Raw genomic sequence first — 20,941 nt, forward strand, 5'->3', positions numbered from 1 at the left:
CCCGATATGGGAACACCACCTGCTGCTTTTATCAACTTAATAATGGTCTATGGACTTTTCCTTTAGGAAGCCATCCAGACCTTTTTTAAACCCCGCTAACCGCCTTTACCACATTCTCTGACAACGAATTCCATGTCTGTTTTATCATTCCCATCTCTCTATATAAAAGGCAAAACCAACGTTCTATGAAGCCTCCAGCCGGAAGTGTGAAGGGGGCGAGATATCCGTTTTCCCTATGAGTGTCTGCCCCGCCCTCTCTGTAACACAGTCAGTGAAGGAAAACAGCAGAGCAGGAAATCAAATCGCTGGCTCTGTAACAGTGAAGGACTCAGAGGGGGGAGGGGAGAGAGGCCAGAGGGCAGGGACACACACACTCCCACATGCACACAGAAGAAAATATTGCTATCCCCCGTTTCATTTGCATCAGAAACGGGGCTTTTTTACTAGTCTTAAATAATTCCCTTATCCCCGTATTTGTCCTGTTTATGTGTCTTGATTAGATAGTAAGCTCTGTCGAGCAAGGACTGTCTCTTACATGTTCAGTGTACAATGCTGCATACCTCTGTGTTTGTTTCTTTATTCAGACTTACTATACTATCTTTTTTTTTTTTTTGTTACATTTGTACCCCGCACTTTCCCACTCATGGCAGGCTCAATGCGGCTTACATGGGGCAACGGAGGGTTAAGTGACTTGCCCAGAGCCTGTGCCTGAAGTGGGAATCGAACTCAGTTTCTCAGTTCCCCAGGACCAAAGTCCACCACCCTAACCACTAGGCCACTCCTCCACTCCTACCAAACTAGCAGATCCAATCGGTTTACAGACTAAAAATAACACCACGTGAAGATAAAAAAAAGGAAAGGCATGACATACATACAAGGCACACACACACACTTCTTATCATTTCTATAGCACTAAAGACTTCTAGATTGTGTTGCATCAAATAATCCTGTAGTTGTCATGTCACAGCTGCCTCTTTAATTTTAGCTAAGACTGGTAGATTGGCAGCTGGCTGATATTACTATAAGTGGCATCCAGTTTTTCCCCTGTTAACATGCCATTTTTAATTTTTTGTATTCCTAAGCTTTTTCACAGGCTACTGTAAAACGGTATCTTAAAACATTGATAAAATCCAAATGAATAGTAACATTGCTCAGAATTGACATACTGTTGTGTGGACATCCTTCTCTCCCCTCCTAGTGTTGTCACATTGCAATGTGTTATCTCTTACAGGTGGAGGCTCTGCAGAATTCCCTGGGGGCTGCAAGATCAGATAGCCGCAGACTTTACCAGGAAAGTGAGCTGGTTGTTTCCAGTGTTAATCAGTGGGTGCAAGAGCAAAAGTGAGTGTCAAAATGTACATAACAGAGTCAGACAGTAGAACTCTTGTGCCCACCACTAGCTCCCATTCATCCAGCTTCTCCTCCCCTAGTCCTCTGCCTGCCTGCATTAGCTCCCTTCCAACTAGCATCCCCTCCCAGATAACCGCCCACCTACATCACCTCCCTTTTAGCCAGCTTCCCTTGCATCCTGCTTGCCTGCCCACCCATATCAGTCCCCTTCTAGCCAGCCAACTCCCCCCCCTCGACTAACTTCTTCTTTTCTACTCTTACCCCCATGATATCCCTCCCAACACACATTCAGACAGGCATATAGCTCCCCTCCAGCATGAACACCCCAGTCCTCAGCTTACTCTCCCTCTTTCCTCTCTCCACTCTTGCACTTTTTTGTAGAAACAGAAGAGGAGGAGTATGGCTTTGACTGTAAAATTTGAACATGGTAGAGCCCCACGGTTCAAATTTTACAGTTAGAGCCAGCACAGCAAAGAAGGAGATTGTGACCCAGCATTCAGACACTTTTCTCCTCATACATTTTTATGAAAAATGCAGGAGAAACAGTGGAGAGAGAGGAAAAAGCAGGTTGAGCAAGGAGATGACACAGGGTGTGTGTACGCTGGGAACACCACAGGGAAGAGAGAGAAGCGATCTGCAGAGGAAGGGGGCTGTTATAATGCTGGAGTGGTCAGCTGGTGAGGCAGGCTCATGATGCCCTTGGGCTTTGGTGCCCTGAGCCAGTGCCTCACTTGGTTCATTCCTTAAGTTGACCCTGGTAGAACTACATGGCAAATTAATAGAACTGTGAGTAAAAGTATTTCCATGTGTATGGATGAAAAAAGGGACAAAAGAACAGTGTGCTGAGGGAGAACAGATAGGAGGTTATCTCCCTCCACCCCCAGAACTGTGTTTTGAGAGGGGAAGAAATAGCATGGTGGGAGTGATGATACCTCCATGAGTTGATGACACTAGAGCTTAGATCTCCAAACATATCTCCTGATAGGAAAAATACGTTTGGCAATGAAATGAATTTGAAGAAAGTGTCAAGTATTATATTCTCTATTAAACTATCCAGGGACTCCTCCTAATCATAAGGAGCATTTGGATATGATAGATCTCACCAGATCAGTCCAGGATGAAGACCCTATCCTGCTAGATGTACTGATGGATTGATCATGAGTATGGAGAATGAGAGTTTGCAGTTTTGAGAACATTCCCCATTGTAGTCATACAGGGAAGAGAGTATAGATCATCCTATGAACTTTGCCTAGAAGTGCCTCACCACAGGAAGCTTTATTCATGAAACTGCTAAAGAATTCAAGGGGGACAAAAGCCTGAAGTGGACATTTATTTGGTCTCTTGGAATATATTGTCGCACCAAAAGATACTGTGGCAGTACTTGGTGACAGGCTAGTCAGTTTAAAACTAAAATGTTGGTAGAATCCGGTGTGTTGCACACTGGTAGCAAAGAAACTGGATCTCAAACAAAGTGCAAGCAAGCCTGAGATTTCATAAGGTACGGTTATCACAGTACTCTGTAGTTGTGGAATCTACCGTGAAAAGAGTGAAATATTCTAACCGTTCTACCAGGGAAAGAATTGAAAACCCTGGATCATATCATTAAAAAAGTATTTCAAAGTGCAAAGCTCAGTTCAAGAATTGCAAACCAGCTTTTTATTATACATTTATTTAGATTTTGCTCAGACCTTTTTCAGTAGTAGCTCAAAGTGAGTTACATTCAGGTACACTGGATATTTCTCTGTCCCAGGAGAGCTCACAATCTAAGTTTGTGCCTGAGGCAATGGAGGGTTAAGTGACTTGCCCAACATCATAAGGAGCAGCAGTGGGATTATCTCTTTGGAAGCAGTGCCAATGCGCCACCCTCCCCAAAGCTGAGTCTCTGCCTCTGATTCAGCTCCTTCATCATCGCAGGCTGTCTCTGTACCAGCACTGGCCCTGCCTTTACCGATGGCTGTTCCTGGTCATGTTACAAGAAGACCTGGAGTGCATCCTGGCTTGCCATGATGTTGAGGCATTGAGTGTGTCAAAGCCAGCCATAGTGCTGCCCCAGCCCATAGTGGAGTCCAACACTCTGACTGGGCATTCATTGACACGTATCCCTACTGGCATCAGATGATCCGGTGATTCTCTCCAGCCTATTGGTGGAGGAAGCAACCCTGAATTTGGGAGGAGCCCATACCTTGGTGCTCTCAACCAGAGTTTGGCTGTGTCTCCAGTGGTCTGAGTCAAGTGCAGTCTCAAATGTCTCATGAAGTGTACTTTATAGAGTCTGATATGGACCATTCCTGGGAGTCTGAGGTGGAATCAGAGGAACTCTCGGAGATCCCTTGGCCTGCCTTCAGACCTCTGTTTGCCCAAGAAAAGGAGAAAATCTTCCCCAGAGGAGCTCTCCTTTGTGTTCTTTCTGAAGGAAATGGCTGAGTCCATCCCATTTAATTTAGGACAAGCCCAGGACATAGATGCTGGATGTCTTTAATAAGACACCCTTCCTAAGGAGGCTGTGACAGTGCCCATGCACAGCATCCTTAAGACAGTGCAGATGAGGAATTGGGAGACATCTCTCCGTGCAGCTTGTGCCAAATAAGGTGGACTCTATGTCCAGAAGTCTCCCAGATTTGAGAAGCAGCAGCTTCCTCACTGTTCCGTGGTGGTTGAATCCACCCTCAAAAGAGCCAAAAGTACAAGTGCTCAATGCTCATCTCCCACATCCAGTCATACCAGCTCTACATGAACATCTACTTGAAGAATTTGAGGACATTCTACCTCCAGAGAAGCTTGCAAGCTAGTAGCTAAGCAGGAGTATCAAACGCACATGGTCCAGGCAACCTATGATGCTTTTGATTTGGCATTCAGACTTTCTGCATTAGGGTATTGGGATACATGGCTTAAGAGTGAGAGAGTTTCCAAGGTCCTGCTGGCTTCCAGAAAGATTCCACTAAGAGGTGTTATACTTGTTAAGTGGAAGATGTTTGCCATCTGGATCCTTTCTCTTGCCCTATACAAAAACTGCTTGAGTACCTTCTTACACCTCTCTGAGCTTAGCTTAAAGACCAACTCTGTAAGGGTTCACCTCAGTGCAATTAGCGCTTACCATCACTTGGTAGAGGATAAGCCCATTTCTGTACAGCCTCTAGTTGATCGCTTTATGCGAGGTTTGCTTTTAACAAAGGCCCCATCAAACCTCCAACTGGGTCATGGGACCTCAACATCATTCTCACTCAGCTGATGAAAGCTCCTTTTGAGCCACCTGACTTGCCATCTGAAGTACCTGTGGCAGTCACTTCAGCTTGCAGGGTCAGTAAGCTTCAGACCCTAGTGGCGGATCCAAGTTATACAAAGTTTCATCATAACAGAGGAGCTGTCCACACATAGCCTAAGTTTTATTTTAAAGATTATTTTGTAAATTAGGTTTATTTGTATTAATCTATGTTTATTGTAAATTGTTTAATTATTTTATGTTTATTGTAAACCGCTTTAAAACGTTTTGTGTTAAACGCTATAGCAAGTAAATAAATCAAATCAAATCCTAAAGTAATGTCAGAGTTTTATCTTACTTAATCAGGTGTGGGATTTAAACAATAAACCTGGTGTTGGATATCATTCAATTCTTAATGTCACCAGAATCATAATCACTAATATTTTTATAAAAAGTTTTATGCTGTGCTTAGTAACACTGTCGTCGTGCCCATTAAACCAAATCAAACTCTAGAAAGGGTACACAGTCACCAAACATCATCGCACATACCCTTCCTTCCTTCCGTTTTAAATTACGAGTTAAATGCACTGGATATTATATAATGTAAAAACTTATAGGAGAATTAAACTTATCTTGATTGGCGATGTGCGCTGACTGTAGCACCTCCAGACACCATAAAACTAGTGCTTTGTGATTAAAATCTCCGACTCCAATGGTTTAATGGACACGACAGTGTTACTAAGCACAGCATAAAAAATTTTATAAAAATATTAGAGTTTTATCTTAATCAATCAACTATCCTTCCAACAGTTCTGAAATCTCATGCCCATCCTGATGAAAGCATGCTGCCCACCTTGGACTGCAAGCGAGCCTTAGCCTTGTATCTGGAGTGGACTAAAGTCAATAGACAGTCCACCCACTATTTTTGTTTCTTTTGACCCAAACTGGTTGGGATCAACCCTCAGTAAATACACTTTATCAAATTGTCTAGCAGACTGTATTTCCTTCACTTATGCCCAGGCTGACTCTCAAGGGTCATGTCATGGTTCATTATGTCAGAGCTCTGGCTGCATCGTTAGCCTACTTGAGATCAACCTCAACTGAGATTTTCAGAGCTGCGACATGGTCTTCAGCCCACATATTCACACCTCACTACTGCCGCCTTGTGCAGAATTCCCAACGTAATGACTGGTTTACTCAGACAATTCTTTACAATTTGTTTGGTGCCTAGAATCCAACTCTGCCCTCCTAGGCCCGTTCATCTCTTTTCCAGGCTGCACCTTCACAACAGGAAATGTTTTTGTTTAGTGTTATTGCTTCTAGTTGGCCTTCCCATTGCAAGCCCCTACTGACTGTTCTTCGTTGTTTTGAGTGAGCCTGGTGCCTAGGGAATCCCATCTATCGTAATCTCATGTCATGCTTGTCCTCAGAGAAAGCAAAATTACTGACTTGCAGCAGGTGCTCTACAATCTAGATGGACTCTCCATAGGTATATCATTATTCTACATCTCCAGGTGATCACACAATTATACTTGGCTGCATTCATATGGTCACAGCCACAAAAAGATTGGAAAGCGCTGTTTTTTAGCCAACTGTGAGTCACCCGTGAGTCGGGCAGGTGGGAAAGCAGACACGCATACATGGCCGGGCCTGCTTAAAGCTTCTGGAAAGAAATTAGACAATGTGTCTGGGCTCTGTTGATGATGTCACCCATCTGTGGTAATCTGTGTCCTCTGTCCTCAGAGAACACCTACTACAGGTGAGTAACTTTGCTGTACAGAGGAGTAAGAAAAAGAAAATAGACCACTATTTAAAGTGTATATCTAGCTCTTCATATCCTTTCGTCCTAGCACATTAATTGCTGCAGTAAGTAGAATGACTTTCTAGTCTGCTTCTACAGAGCTGAAGGATTGCAACTAAGCGATCCAGTGAAGTTACATAAGCAAAAATAGGCAGCTGAAGTTGTCATGGATCTGAGTTGAGCTACAACATGGTTTTTCATTCACATCTTTACATATTATTATCTAGACAATGTCATGAAGGGAGAATGTATTTAGATGAGCAATTCTAAAGGTCTTTTAATTGTCAACGAGCCCCAACAATATGGAGGTCATTTTGGAAGGCTTGTACATCTTTTACACCTATAAATGACCAGTGCGTAGATCTGCAGCACACACAGTTTACAAGGGGATCTGTTGTAGGCATGTTTTGAATATATGTGTTCTTCCAGTTTTGCAATAGCAATGTGTGAATATTGAAGTAGGACATTTGCAATTATACCTGCTGTAAAACAGGCATAAGTGAATGCTAACTGCTCGTGGGAATTTTTGCTCATTTCCTTAATTGGCTGTTCCTAGATATATCTGGTACTTACACATTCAAAATCCCAAGTAATGCTGCTCTTTTTGTGAAAGTGTTTGTTCCTTACATGGCTGTCGCCAGCTATATGTGCTGCAATTAGCATCCTTATATGTATTTTACTAAAGAATCAATCTTCAGCGAGCCTATTGTAAAATACTTTGGAAACTCAGCACATTCTAACCTTGACTTGATGTCCTAATTACTAAGCTAGACACCTTATGGAAAATCAGACTTTGTAACCCTCAGCTATGGGATTCTCCACTTAAGTGAGTGATTCATCCTGCTTTTTGACAGAGAAAGCATTTTGTTTTATTTTGTGTATGTTGGTAGTGAGGGGTGAATCTTGGTTATTGAATATTGTTTGATGGCATCTTCTTGATTTTCTCTACAGACAGGCTAATGAAAAACTTGGGATTAAGATTCGACAGCAAAGTAGGCAGATTGCACAACTTATGGCTGAAAAAGAGTAAGTGTGCTTAGTACTTTATTTTATGATCTGGTTTTCTTGCACAGGAACGTGAATATTGATGGATGGACATATATATACCATTTAAGGTTGAGCAAATTCCTAAAGTCCGGGAGTTCTCTTAGATGTAACACTGAACCACAGGTTGATCGTGTTATCAGCACTGTTTTTCTAAAATTGCATCAACTTCATAGTATCCTCCCTTTGTTTGCTGAGGAGCATTTTCAGTGATTAGTCTAGGCAACTGCCTTATCACATTTAGACCATTTTAACAGCTTGCACTCAAGTATTACAGCTAAACTTCAGACGCAGGACTACTCCTGCTCTAATTCACTTACACTCTAATTCTCTTCCGCTCAATGTGCTGTGGCGGCTAAGAAGGCGAACAGAATGTTGAGTATTATTAGAAAAGGGATGGAAACCAAGCATGAGGATGTTATAATGCCGTTATATCGCTCCATGGTGCGACCACACCTGGAGTATTGTGTTCAGTTCTGGTCACCTCATCTCAAAAAAGATATAAAGGAATTGGAGAAGGTGCAGAGAAGGGCGATGAAAATGATAAAAGGGATGGGACGACTACCTTATGAGGAGAGGTTAAGACGGCTGGGACTCTTTAGCCTGGAGAAAAGGCGGCTGAGGGGTGATATGATAGAGGTCTACAAAATAGTGAGTGGGGTAGAGCGGACAGATGTGAAGCATTTGTTTACGCTTTCTAACAATAATAGAACCAGGGGACACAAGATGAAATTAGAATGTGGTAGGTTTAAAACAAATTGGAGAAAGTTTTTCTTTACTCAGCGTGTGGTTAGACTCTGGAACTCATTGCCGGAGAAGGTAGTGACGGCAGCTGGCCTTGCTGAGTTTAAAGGGGGTCTGGACAGATTCCTGAAGGAAAAGTCCATTGATCGTTATTAAACTTTGGGTTTTTGCCAGGTTCTTGGGGCCTGGATTGGCCGCTGTCAGAGACAGAGTGCTGGGCTTGATGGACCTTTGGTCTTTTCCCAGCGTGGCAGTGCTTATGTACTTATGTACCTTTGCAGGCCCACATTAGCTTTAAGCTAGTATGTATGATCTATACAAGCTTTGAGGGAACCAGTCTGGAATATTTAATTAGTTTTTCATTTCCTGCCAGTGTTAGATCTTCTGGAGCCGGCAACTCTTGTTTAATATATTTTCCTTCAGTATCGGGAGTTTGCTGTAAGAAGGCCCTGGAGAACTCTATTTTACGTGTGGTCCTATTTACTAAAGGAATTAAGAACATTGAATTCATATCTCTCTTTTCATAATGTTTAAGAAATAGTTCATTTAAATTTTTCTTCTTTTTATAGTTCTGTTTTTTCCGCTTTGAACTGTATAGGGATTTGGTGGAATACAAATGTCACAATATATCACATTACATATGCTGACGTTAACAATTACTTTGTACACCAAGGAAGATGTCAGACCTGTGAGTTCTTGTACCAATTAGAGGGCTGCCGAGCCCGGTACTCAGACCAGGTTCTGCTTGGCAGCCGGACAACCCCGGGTTTCACCTTCGCTGACCGCCCTTCCCCAGAGGTTGAGCCCCTAGGTGCAGGCGGCCTGCAGGGCTTATGAGATGGAGCAGGAAGTGGGGTGATGAACGTGACAGGCAGCAGGCAAGAGAGTAATCCAGGTGCGGGCAGAGTCAGTAGGCAGGATCTGAAGAAGCTAGAACAATGGTCTAAGGTCTGGCAATTAAAATTCAATGCCAAGAAATGCAAAGTGATGCACTTAGGGAATAGAAATCCACGGGAGACATATGTGTTAGGTGGCGAGAGTCTGATAGGTACGGACAGGGAGAGGGATCTTGGGGTGATAGTATCTGAGGATTTGAAGGCGACGAAACAGTGTGACAAGGCGGTGGCTGTATCTAGAAGGCTGTTGGGCTGTATAGAGAAAGGTGTGACCAGCAGAAGAAAGGAAGTGTTGATGCCCCTGTATAAGTCGTTGGTGAGGTCCCATCTGGAGTATTGTGTTCAGTTTTGGAGGCCGTATCTTGCTAAGGATGTAAAAAGAATCGAAGCGGTGCAAAGAAAAGCTACGAGAATGGTATGGGATTTGCGTAACAAGACGTATGAGGAGAGACTTGCTGACCTGAACATGTATACCCTGGAGGAAAGGAGAAACAGGGGTGATATGATACAGACATTCAAATATTTGAAAGGTATTAATCCGCAGACGAACCTTTTCCGCAGATACGAAGGCGGTAGAACGAGAGGACATGAAATGAGATTGAAGGGGGGCAGACTCAAGAAAAATGTCAGGAAGTATTTCTTCACGGAGAGAGTGGTGGATGCTTGGAATGCCCTCCCGCGGGAGGTGGTGGAGATGAAAATGGTAACGGAATTCAAACATGCGTGGGATAAACATAAAGGAATCCTGTTCAGAAGGAATAGATCCTCAGGAGCTTAACCGAGATTGGATAGCAGAGCCAGTAGTGGGAGGTGGGGCTGGAGGTTGGGAGGCGGGGATAGTGCGGGGCAGACTTATACGGTCTGTGCCAGAGCCAGTGGTGGGAGGCGGGACTGGAGGTTTGGGAGGCAGGGATAGTGCTGGGCAGACTTATACGGTCTGTGCCCTGAAGAGCATAGGTACAAATCAAAGTAGGGTATACACAAAAAGTAGCACACATGAGTTGTGTTGTTGGGCAGACTGGATGGACCGTGCAGGTCTTTTTCTGCCGTCATTTACTATGTTACTATGTCAGACCAAGGGTATATCTAGCCCAGTATCTGGTTTCACCAGTGATCAGTCCAAGTCATATGGTAAAGTCCCAAAAAGTAGCAAGGTTCCATGCTATGCAAACCCAGGGATAAACAGCTTTCCTTAGCTCTATCTTAATAACATTTTATGGAACTTTTCCTCTAGAAATTTCTCCAAACCTCTTTTAAACCCAGCTACATTAATTAGTACATAAGTACATAAATATTGCCATAATGGGAAAGACCAACGGTTCATCAAGCCCAGCATCCTGTTTCCAACAGTGGCCAATTGCTTTTACCAATTGCTCTAACAATGAGTTTCACAGTTTAACTATGCGTTCAAGTGAAAAAATATTTTCTCCTACTTGTTTTAAATGTGCTATTTTGTCTAGTCTATGTACTTTTTCAAAGAGTAAACAATTGATTCACATTTAGCCATTCTATTCCAATCAGGATTTTATAGTCCTCTATCATATCTTCCGTCTACTGTCTCTTCTTCAAGCTGAAGGGCCCTAACCTCCTTAGCCTTTCTTCATATGAGAGTGATTCCATCCTGTTAAACATTTCAGTCACCCTTCTCTGTACCTTTTCCACCTCCAGATATGCAGTGACCAAATTGCTCAAGATGATATTTAACTACAGAGCAATACAGAGGCATTATGATATTCTGTGGTTTATTCTCTATTCCTTTCCTAATAATTTCTAACATTCTGTTTGTCTTTTTTGGCCGCCACCACACGCTGAACAGAAGATTTCACAATGACACCTAAATCCTTTTCCTCAGTGCTGACTTCTCTATGGACCCTAGCATCGTGCAGCTATAATTTGGGTTATTCTTCCCAATGTGCATCATTTTGCACTTGTCCACATTAAATTTTAGCTGCCATTTGCCATTTTAGCTGCCAATTTCCAGCCTCCCACGGTCCACCTGCAGTTTCTCGCAGTCCTTCTGGAGAAGAAGAGAAAGGACTCTATTCCAGGTACTTTCATGTAACCAAGAAAATGGGAAGATTTCATCCCATCCTAGACCCAAGGGCCCTGAAATAATTCCTGGTCAAAGAAAAATTAAGGATGATTTCCCTGAGCACCTGTCTCCCCATCATTCAGGAAAACGATTGGCTATGCTCTCTGGACTTAAAGGATGCCTATACCCACATTTCAATACTTTGGGAAGTATCTCAGATACCATTACCAGTATCACGTACTGCCATTTGGCCTTGTGTCAGCTCCCAGGGTCTTCAGCACATGTCTAGTGGTAATAGCGGCATATCTACTCAGGCTGGGAGTGTATGTGTTTCCCTATCTGGATGATTGGCTGATCAAGAGCACATCACAGGAGGAGGAATGTCAAAGTCAATGTGCCTAACTATTCAGGTGTTGGAGTTATTAAAGTTCATCATAAACTACTCAAGTCCCACCCTCTCCCAGTACAACGATTCAAATACATAGGAGCCTTAATCAGTCAATCGTTCTACCAACATTTTTCCCAAAATCACATGCCCTGGGATTGGTAGCATGGAATGTTGCTACTACTTGGGGGTCTGCCAGGTATTGTGACCTGGCGTAGCCACTCTTGGAAACAGGGCTAGATGGACCATTGGTCTGACCCAGTATGGCTATTCTTATGTTCTTATCCTGGCGAGAGTGTACTAAATACCTTAGATTGCAAGTGAGCCTTAGATCTCCCAGCTTTTTGTTTCTTTTGACCCAAACAGGATGGGATTAGCCATCAGCAAGTGCACAATTTCCAGTTGACTAGCAGATTGCATCTCCTTTACTTATGCCCAGGCTTGGCTGACTCTAGAGGGACATGTCAAGGCTCATAATGTCAGAGCCATGGCTACAATAGTAGCCCACTTGAGGTCAGTCTTCATAGAGGAGATTACAAATCTGCAACATGGTTATCTGTCCACATATTCACATCTCATTACTGCCTTGAGCAGGGTACCCAGTTCGGGCAAGCAGTCCTGCAGAATTTGTTTGGTGTCTACAATCGAACTCCACTCCCCTAGGCCCAGTTTCTTTCTGTTCCACAACTAGTAAATAAATTGTTTTAGATTGATTGAATAACAGGCCTCAACTTTTCAAGTCCTTATGTCCTAGCGTTGTTGTTAGCCTGGTAGCTAGGAATTTCCAGTTGTGAGAACATGAAGACCTGCTTGTCCTCGGAGAAAGCAAAGTTATTCACCTATAACAGGTGTTCTATGAGGACAGCAGGCCAAGTATTCTCACATACCCTCCCACCTCCCCTTGGAGTTGAATGTTTTAGCTTTTTACAAATGACTGAGGGATGCGCGTTGGGTAGGAAGGCACCAGCGCATGCACTGTGGGACACTGCTAGAAAATTCTTGATCTTGCTAGTCAGCGTCGGCACCAGGCTCTGTCGGATGACATCACTCAGATGTGAGAATACTTGGCCTGCTATCCTTGAAGAACACCTGCTACAGGTGAGTAACTGCTTTCTCCACATGGGTGCCTAAGACATTTTTACAACTTTATACATTTGAGGATAGAGTTCTGGCAATCATGAACTAACCAGTTTTTGGGTATGGTTTGTGATTGAATATTCCTGATTATCTTTTATGAAAATACTCTCTTTGGTGAGCAATGCTTGTCTTTTCCTGTGCTGCAGTACTTACAAGCTGTCTATCTCTCCTTTCAAGTCACACACAAGAAGTAATGGAGAGGCTGCAGCAAGAGAACCGGCGACTCAAGAGTGAGGCAGATAAGCACTGGATTGAGAGTGAACGGTGCAAGGTGAGACGGAGATGACCTTTTCTATTACATTGTTTGTTCTATTGTATTTACCCCTTGCATAATCAACCCTTAAGTGTAACCATAATCTGCTTATAACAAATAAAAAACATTGCCAGCAGTACATTCCATACAATATACTTGATAAAACAATATAAACTAAACATCATATTATCAATGATTAACATGATACCACACAACAGGGTAGTGTTCCCATCCCTCATTAAGGAGCAAGTACAGCAGCATTTGCCAGTATTCTAAAACATACATTTCTGTATTAAAGTAACAAATAAAATGAAACACCCCACAGCATCATAAAAAAATAGCCAACTCCCAATTCTTAAATAGTTTCTAAGGCCCAGAAAAACTAACCTCAATCTCAAAACATATTCAGCCTCATCTTAGACAGGATGTAGAAGTTGGAATTGAGATGTTCAGGACAGGATGTCTCAAGTTTCACTAATATTTTGGAACAGAATCTGCTGATGTAGAGGCTGTTCTAAAACTCAGGTTTATGATGTGGAATAATTTCATACGCATGTATGTGCTGTGCTCAGACAAATGGTGACAGAACCCACGAGGGAAGGAGCAATGCTGGATCTCGTGCTCACAAATGGGGAAAGTGTATCTAATGTTCCCACCTGGACAGAAATGATCATCAAACAGTTTGGTTTGATATAACAGCTAAAGTGAAGAGCAGCCACTCAAAACTCAGTCCTGGATTTCAAACATGCCGACTTTAGTAAAATGGGTGATTACCTGAAGAAAGAGCTGATGGGCTGGGAGGACATACAAGAAGTGGAAATCCACAAAAAATCCACAATTTCGGGAATAACTTGTATAAAATGTTTGTACGTTTGGGTAACTTGCCAGGTGCCCTTGACCTGGATTGACCGCTGTCGGGGACAGGATGCTGGGCTCGATGGACCTTTGGTCTTTTTCCAGTATGGCATTACTTATGTACTTATGGAAGTGTTCCAGGCTGAATGGAACTATAAATATGGCTACTAACCTTTATGTAAGGCAAGAAAAAAAAGAAACTGATATGGTTCTCCAAGTAAGTGGCTAAGAAAATAAAGGCTAAAGAGTTGGTGTTCATGAAATACAGAAAAACTCAAGAAGAGGAATACCGGATGAAACTGAAAAAAGCCAAGAGAGATATACAGCGGGCAAAAGCACAAATGGAAGAACAAATGGCTAGAAGCGTAAGGAGGAGCAAAAATAATTTTTTCAGGTATATTAATGAAAGGAGGAAGACTACAAATGGAATTGTGAGACTGAAAGATGCTGTGAATTGCTATGTGGATAATGATGAGAAAAAAGCAAACATGCTAAACAAATACTTCTGCTCTGTGTTCACGGAAGAAAATCATGGAGAAGGACCACGGTTGACTGGCAAAGGTACTTACGAGAATGAAGCAGATATAGCACTGTTCATGGAAGAAAGTGTTTATGAACAACTTGAAAATTTGAAGGTGGACAAAGCCATGGGACCAGATGGGTTCCATCCCAGGATATTGAGGGAGCTCAGAGAGGTTCTGGCAGGTCCTCTTAAGATTTGTTTAATAAATCCTTAGAGACTGAGTTGGTTCTGTGAGATTGGAGAAGAGCAGATGTGGTTCCTCTTCACAAAAGTGGTGACAGAGAAGAAGGTGGAAACTACAGGCTGGTAAGCCTCACCTCGGTTATTAGAAAAGTAATGGAAGCAATGCTGAAGGAAAGAATAGTGAATTTCCTGGAATCCAATATGTTACAAGATCCGAGAGAACATAGTTTTACCAAAGGTACATCATGCTAAATGAATCTGATTGAATTCTTTGACTAGGTGACATGCTGTAGGCATGGTTCATAGGAGGCTCTTGAACAAACTTGACAGGCTGAAGTTAGGACCCAAAGTAGTGAACTGAATTAAGAACTGGTTGACAGACAGACGCCAGAGGGTGGTGTTTAATGGAATTCACTTTGGAGAAAGGAAAGGTGAGGAGTGGAGTGCCTCAAGTATCAGTGCGGGAGCCAATTCTGTTCAATATATTTGTGGGTGACATTGCCAAAGGGTTAGAAAATAAGGTTTGCCTTTTTGCGGATGATACCAAGATTTGTAAAAGAGTGGACACCCCGGAGGGAGTGGAAAACATGAAAAAGGATCTGTAAAGTTAAAAGAATGGTCTAATGTTTGGCAATTAAAATTCAATGCAAAGACGTGCAAAGTGATGCACTTAGGGAGTAGAAATCCAAGGGAGACATATGCATTAGCTGGTGAGAGGCTGATATGCATAGACAGGGAGGGGGATCATGGGGTGCTAGTATCTGAGGATCTGAAGGCAACAAAATGGTGTGACACGGCGATGGCCATAGTCAGAAGGAAGCTGGGCTGTATAGGGAGAGGTGTAACCAGCAGAAGAAAGGAGGTATTGATGCCCCTATATAAGTAATTGGTGAGGCCCCACCTTGTGTTGTTTTAGAAGCCATATCTTGCTAAAGATGTAAGAAGACTTGAAGCGGTCTAGAGGAAGGTGACAAAAATGATATGGGGCTTGCGCCAAAAGACATATGAGAAGAGACTGGAAGACCTGAATATTTATAGCCTAGATGAGAGGAGGGACAAGGGAGATATGATACTGACGTTTAAATACTTGAAAGGTATTAATATAGATACAAATAAGGAGACATGAATTGAGGTTACAGGGTGGTAGACTTAGGAGTAATGTCAGCAAATTCTTTTTCACGGAGAGGTGGGTGATGCCTGGAATGCCCTCCAGATGGAGGTGGTGGAGAAAAAATAAACTGTGGTAGAATTCAAAAAGGAGTGAAATGAACACAGAGGATTTCTAATTAGAAAATGAATGATATAAAAAACAAAAGTTAAAGGGTTGCAAATGAGCTTGCTTGTGCTTAGATGGCAACTCTGGCTGTATCAACTAAGTCTGAGTTTCGCATATAGCAATCTGGTTGTAGGATGGGCCGGAGAGAGCTCCAACAGAAATTTCAGTAATTTGGAACGTGAGGACAGTGCCGGGCAGACTTTTACAGTCTGTAGCCCACAAATAACAAGACAGATTCGGATAGGCTGGAGTGAGCTTTTCCGAGCGGACTTCTATGGTCTATGTCCCAGAAACATCAAAGAAAGACCATGATCAAGTATATAATATCACTTTATTGTTGATGTAATCTTGAGATGGACAATTCAGGTCTTTTTCTGCTGTCACTATGTTACTATATTTATCTTTCCCATTTTACAGGGATGGTATTTGATATACTGCCTTTCTGTGGTTACAGTCAAAGCGGTTTACTTATTTTGTATTTGGGGCAATGAACAGTTAAGTGACTTGACCAGAGTCACAAGGAGTTGCAGTGGGAATAAAATCTGGTTCCCCTGGTTCTTAGGCCACTTAACTAACCATTAGGCCACTCCTCCACTCAGATTGAAAATAAAATGCTTTTTACATAGTAACATAATATATGATGGCAGATATTGGGCAGACTAGATGGTTTATTGGGGCTTAATATACCGCTGTGATACCCCAGGCGAGGGTTGCGGGGTGGCACTCATTGGCTTTAATTAGAAATTACGCGCACAATTTTCTAGGCGTATTCTATAACACGGTGCACGTAAAGTCTAATGTACTCAGTTGAAAAGGGGGCATGGCCATAGGCGTGGAATGGGCGGGTTGTTGGGCATTTTAAAAAACTATGTGCACTATTATGGAATACACCCAATCCTTGCCTAACTTAGGGCCAGGTATTTAGACCTGGTTTTAGGTGGCCTAAATGAGTGCGTCTAAATTTTAGTTGCAAGAACAGTGTGTGCGCATATTCTATAAACTACGCCTACCTTTTTCGGTACCAGTTATAGAATTTGGACCCAAGTGTCCTGCCAAATTCTGTTCCTTCCTTAACAAGAAATCTATGAAAAGAAGGTAGTGGGATATGGCAGGACTTTAAGCGTTACGCATAGGCTTCGAGGCTCCTCACACTTCACAGTACTGGATTAGTCTCTGAGGTGCTGTGGCCACACCATCACTCATGCCAGCCCATGGGACCAGGAAGTAGCATGGCAGCAGTGCTGTAGATCACCTATAAATCCCTTGAATATCTACCCTACAGTGTTTCTCATTTCCACCTTTTTCTATATTATGAACTGGTGAAGCTTGTAACTCCATCTCTAAATAATTATTTTCAAAATATGATGTGTGATGAGACTTTAGCAGTCTTATCATTTTTAAATCCCATCTTCTCAGCTACAACCCAAAGGCATTTATACTTTTAAATTTCATAAATATATGATTGTATGAGTTCCACATAATAAAATGTTATGGAGATGAATATCTGCTCTGACCATCGTGGTACTCTCCGTGTAGTGCCCAGGTGGTCCGAGGATTGAGTCAGCAGGTATCGGTGGCAGTAATGGTGCCCCAGCTGAATTGCAGCAGTGCTGGGGTAACTCCTGGTGGATTGCCCCCAACTCAGATATTACCCCCTGTGCTCCTATACGAGTGGCTTAGCTTTACATCTGATAAGAAAACTGGCATTTCAGATGTTTAATTTGTCTGATGAGATGTGGATTCCTATTCAGCAGCAGAAAGCCAAACATGTTGTTACTAATTTCTGAGATTTAACGTCCTGTTTTCTCACTACAGACTCTCCACTCCATTGACCAGATAATTCTCACTCCATTGCCAACTGAACTCCAGGATCATAAGTGAGTCCCTCTCCAGCATTTCTTTTCTTGACCTGAACAGCAGTCACTAACCTCCATCTAACCAAAGGCACAACTAATTCTACTTCCCCCCTACAAGCTATCATGGTTTCTTCACATTTTTTGAGTTTGAAGCTGACTCAATATAATTGATATTATCTGAAACACACAACTTTTCTTTCTGCTGCTTACAGCGCACTGTGCTCAGTCGGGAGTGTCAGTAGCCTGAGGAAACACAAGCCACTTGCAGCCAGCTGGAAGACGAATTAGTACTTCAGCCATCAGCTCCACATTATCAAAGCAGAAGATCTTCCTGGGTAGGAAACCTCAAGCTGTCCATGTGCATTCACCCTTCCTTGCCAGAAGGTCCAAGCTCTCTCTCGCATCATGCACAAGGATGGTTACCGAAGGACAAAACTGCAGGAGAGGGAATAGATACTTCCCCCCATGTTTCCCTAGAGAAATGTCTCTCCCATGGATCTGGTGTAGAAAGTTTCAGAAGAATGCAGCAAGATCTTTTTGTACACATGATATTAACCTTCAGATTATACTGCAGAAGAACTAAGAACTACATTCTTCCTATCTGAGAACATAAGAGCTCCTGCCTTCAAGGTGCAGCTATTTTAATTTTTATTGTAAATATTTTTTTATTAGCATTTGAAAGCAATCAAGATGTATTCTTAATTATATACATTTTAACAATGACGGATCAGGTAATATGACAATTAAAGGAGTCATTGAAGCTATACCGGCAGTTACATGATTTGCTGTTTGTATGGTCTGACAGTTTTATGTTGGCAGTTTAAAGATAGTAATTTGAATGAGTAGGTTTTAGTCACATTTATTTATTTGTGGTGTTTATCGTGTGGTCTAAGCGAGTTACAATAAACATGCACAATGTTTAATGTGGGATATATTTGATAAATATAAGCTGTTTGACACCCAGATTCCTTAGCATTAGATTCTTCAACTATTTCTGAAGAAGTTGATTTATAAACAATAAAAAAAATTATATTCCACTACATACCAATACTGGATCCGTAGAGACTAGGCAACCCTAGGAAATAACATCATTCTGACAAATAATCATTACCACTAAAATATCTCAATTCATTAATGTGGGTGTAAGTATCATCCAAACAAATAGGTTATGAAAACAAAGATGATTTCAAGTTAACCTTACTTCTAAAGGCAATGAATTCCAGCATTGTGTTGAAATGTAAGCAAGACCCATAACATGAATGGACTTAAATCTAACTCCTTTAAGTGTAGGAAACTGCAACAGACCTTGGCCTCGTAACCTAACTGATCGATCTGACCTACCAAAATTTAGAATATCTATCAGGTAATCTGGAGCAAGACCACAGAGTACCTCATGTATTAAAGTACATAATTTGAACCGGCAGTGGGTCTCCAGTGGAAGCCAATGAATGCCCGCTCTTGAATTTGTTGAATTTCACCTGAAATCAGTAAAAACAACCCAAACCCAAATTTGCCATATTCACAATTTCTCAGGTTACGTAGGTTATGTACGGATTTTGATGATTTTCAAGAGAAATCTAAAGGCATGTCTAACAGGTTAGTAATATAGGTTATCCTCATAAATGAATTAATAAGAGTCTGATGAGAGCCATTGACAAAGATAGACAAGACCTTTTAAACGGAAAGTTAGATAAACAAAGTCCAGACCTAGTTTGCACACTAATATTCTCACAGTTTTCTGGTGGCATTAAGAATATTATTTTAAAAACATTGGCACGTTTTACATCAGATAAATGTTTCACAAATCTTGCTCCAGTAATAGCATATTCAAGGAATCGTAACATAAAGGAATTTTTGGTGCCATCTACTCTTCCAGAACCCAGAGTTACAAGTGATGAAGGTTTAGGCCACATACCATGTGGCAGATGTTCTGTCTGTAAACATTCATTGACTGTGACATCATTTTACAGTCAAGAGTAATCACAAAAATTATATTCTCAAACATTTTTCAGATTGTAACACTGTGGGCGTGATTTACATCATAGTATGTCCCTGCAATTTATTGAATGTAGGTAAAACCAAGAGGGCTATCAAAACAAGAATAATAGAACACAGGAGTTGTTTAAGCGCCCCGTTGGTTTTGCACTGGACCGAAAAAAATCATACTATAGAAGACCTTAAGTTTTTTGTATTTAAGAGAATACATATGTCATGGCGTGGTGGCAACATAGATGTTAAATTGTTGAGAGAGGAACAGAGGACAATATATATCCTCGGTACAGTCACACCACATGGATTTAATACAGATACATAGTAACATACTAGATGACGGCAGAAAAAGACCTGCACGGTCCATCCAGTCTGGCCAACAAGATAACTCATATTTGCTGCTTTTTGTGTATACCCTACTTTGATTTGTACCTGTGCTCTTCAGGGCACAGACCGTATAAGTCTGCCCAGCACTATCCCCGCCTCCCAACCACCAGCCCCGCCTCCCAACCACCGGCTCTGGCACAGACCGTATAAGTCTGCCCAGCACTATCCCCGCCTCCCAACCACCAGTCCCACTTCCCACCACCGGCTCTGGCACAGACCGTATAAGTCTGCCCAGCACTATCCCCGCCTCCCAACCACCAGCCCCGCCTCCCGATCTTGACTAAGCTCCTGAGGATACATTCCTTCGGCACAGGATTCCTTTATGCTTATCCCACGCATGTTTGAATTCCGTTACCGTTTTCATTTCCACCACCTCCCGCGGGAGGGCATTCCAAGCATCCACTACTCTCTCCGTGAAAAAATACTTCCTGACATTTTTCTTGAGTCTGCCCCCCTTCAATCTCATTTCATGTCCTCTCGTTCTACCATCTTCCCATCTCCGGAAAAGGTTTGTTTGCGGATTAATACCTTTCAAATATTTGAACGTCTGTATCATATCACTCCTGTTTCTCCTTTCCTCCAGAGATACAGATTTCAGCTCATTCTTGTAAGTATCCTTTTTTGTTTTTATATATATACTAGCTGTTAAGCCCGTTAAAACGGGTGAGATTTTTGTTTTTAACAATGTAGTGGAACAGCCAAAGAAAAATGAGAGTTGGATGTCCAGCATTTCTTCTCTCTCCCTTCCCATCCATCCATGTGCATCTCATTCCTCTGTGTTCCCTTCCCTTCATGTCCAGAATTTCTTCTGTCTCCCCTCCATCCATGTGCATCTCCTTCCTGTCTTCCCTTCCCTCCCCTCCATCCATATTCAACAATTCTCCTCTCTCCCTGCCCTCCCCTCCATTCATCCATGTGCAGCAACCCTCTTCTCTCCCCTGACCTCCCCTCCCCTCCATCCATCCATGTCCAGCAACCCTCTTCTCTCCCCTGACCTCCCCTCCATCCATCCATATCCAGCAACCCTGTTC

The 20,941-nt window shown here is 42.3% G+C and overlaps 1 protein-coding gene across 1 annotated transcript in view; it reads left to right on the top strand.

The window, feature by feature from the left end:
• PMFBP1 (polyamine modulated factor 1 binding protein 1) overlaps positions 1 to 18,381 on the top strand; it is a 151,446-nt gene extending 133,065 nt beyond the window's left edge. Inside the window, exons 20-24 of the mRNA XM_030205073.1 lie at positions 1,232 to 1,341; positions 7,302 to 7,376; positions 12,766 to 12,859; positions 17,494 to 17,555; positions 17,747 to 18,381. Coding sequence (XP_030060933.1) covers positions 1,232 to 1,341; positions 7,302 to 7,376; positions 12,766 to 12,859; positions 17,494 to 17,555; positions 17,747 to 17,822 — 417 coding nt within the window. The 3' untranslated portion in view covers positions 17,823 to 18,381. The remainder of the gene's footprint in view (positions 1 to 1,231; positions 1,342 to 7,301; positions 7,377 to 12,765; positions 12,860 to 17,493; positions 17,556 to 17,746) is intronic.
• Positions 18,382 to 20,941: the final 2,560 nt, after the last annotated feature.

The sequence above is a fragment of the Microcaecilia unicolor genome, chromosome 5 (assembly GCF_901765095.1).
Source record: "Microcaecilia unicolor chromosome 5, aMicUni1.1, whole genome shotgun sequence".
Classification (NCBI taxonomy): Eukaryota; Metazoa; Chordata; class Amphibia; order Gymnophiona; family Siphonopidae; genus Microcaecilia; species Microcaecilia unicolor.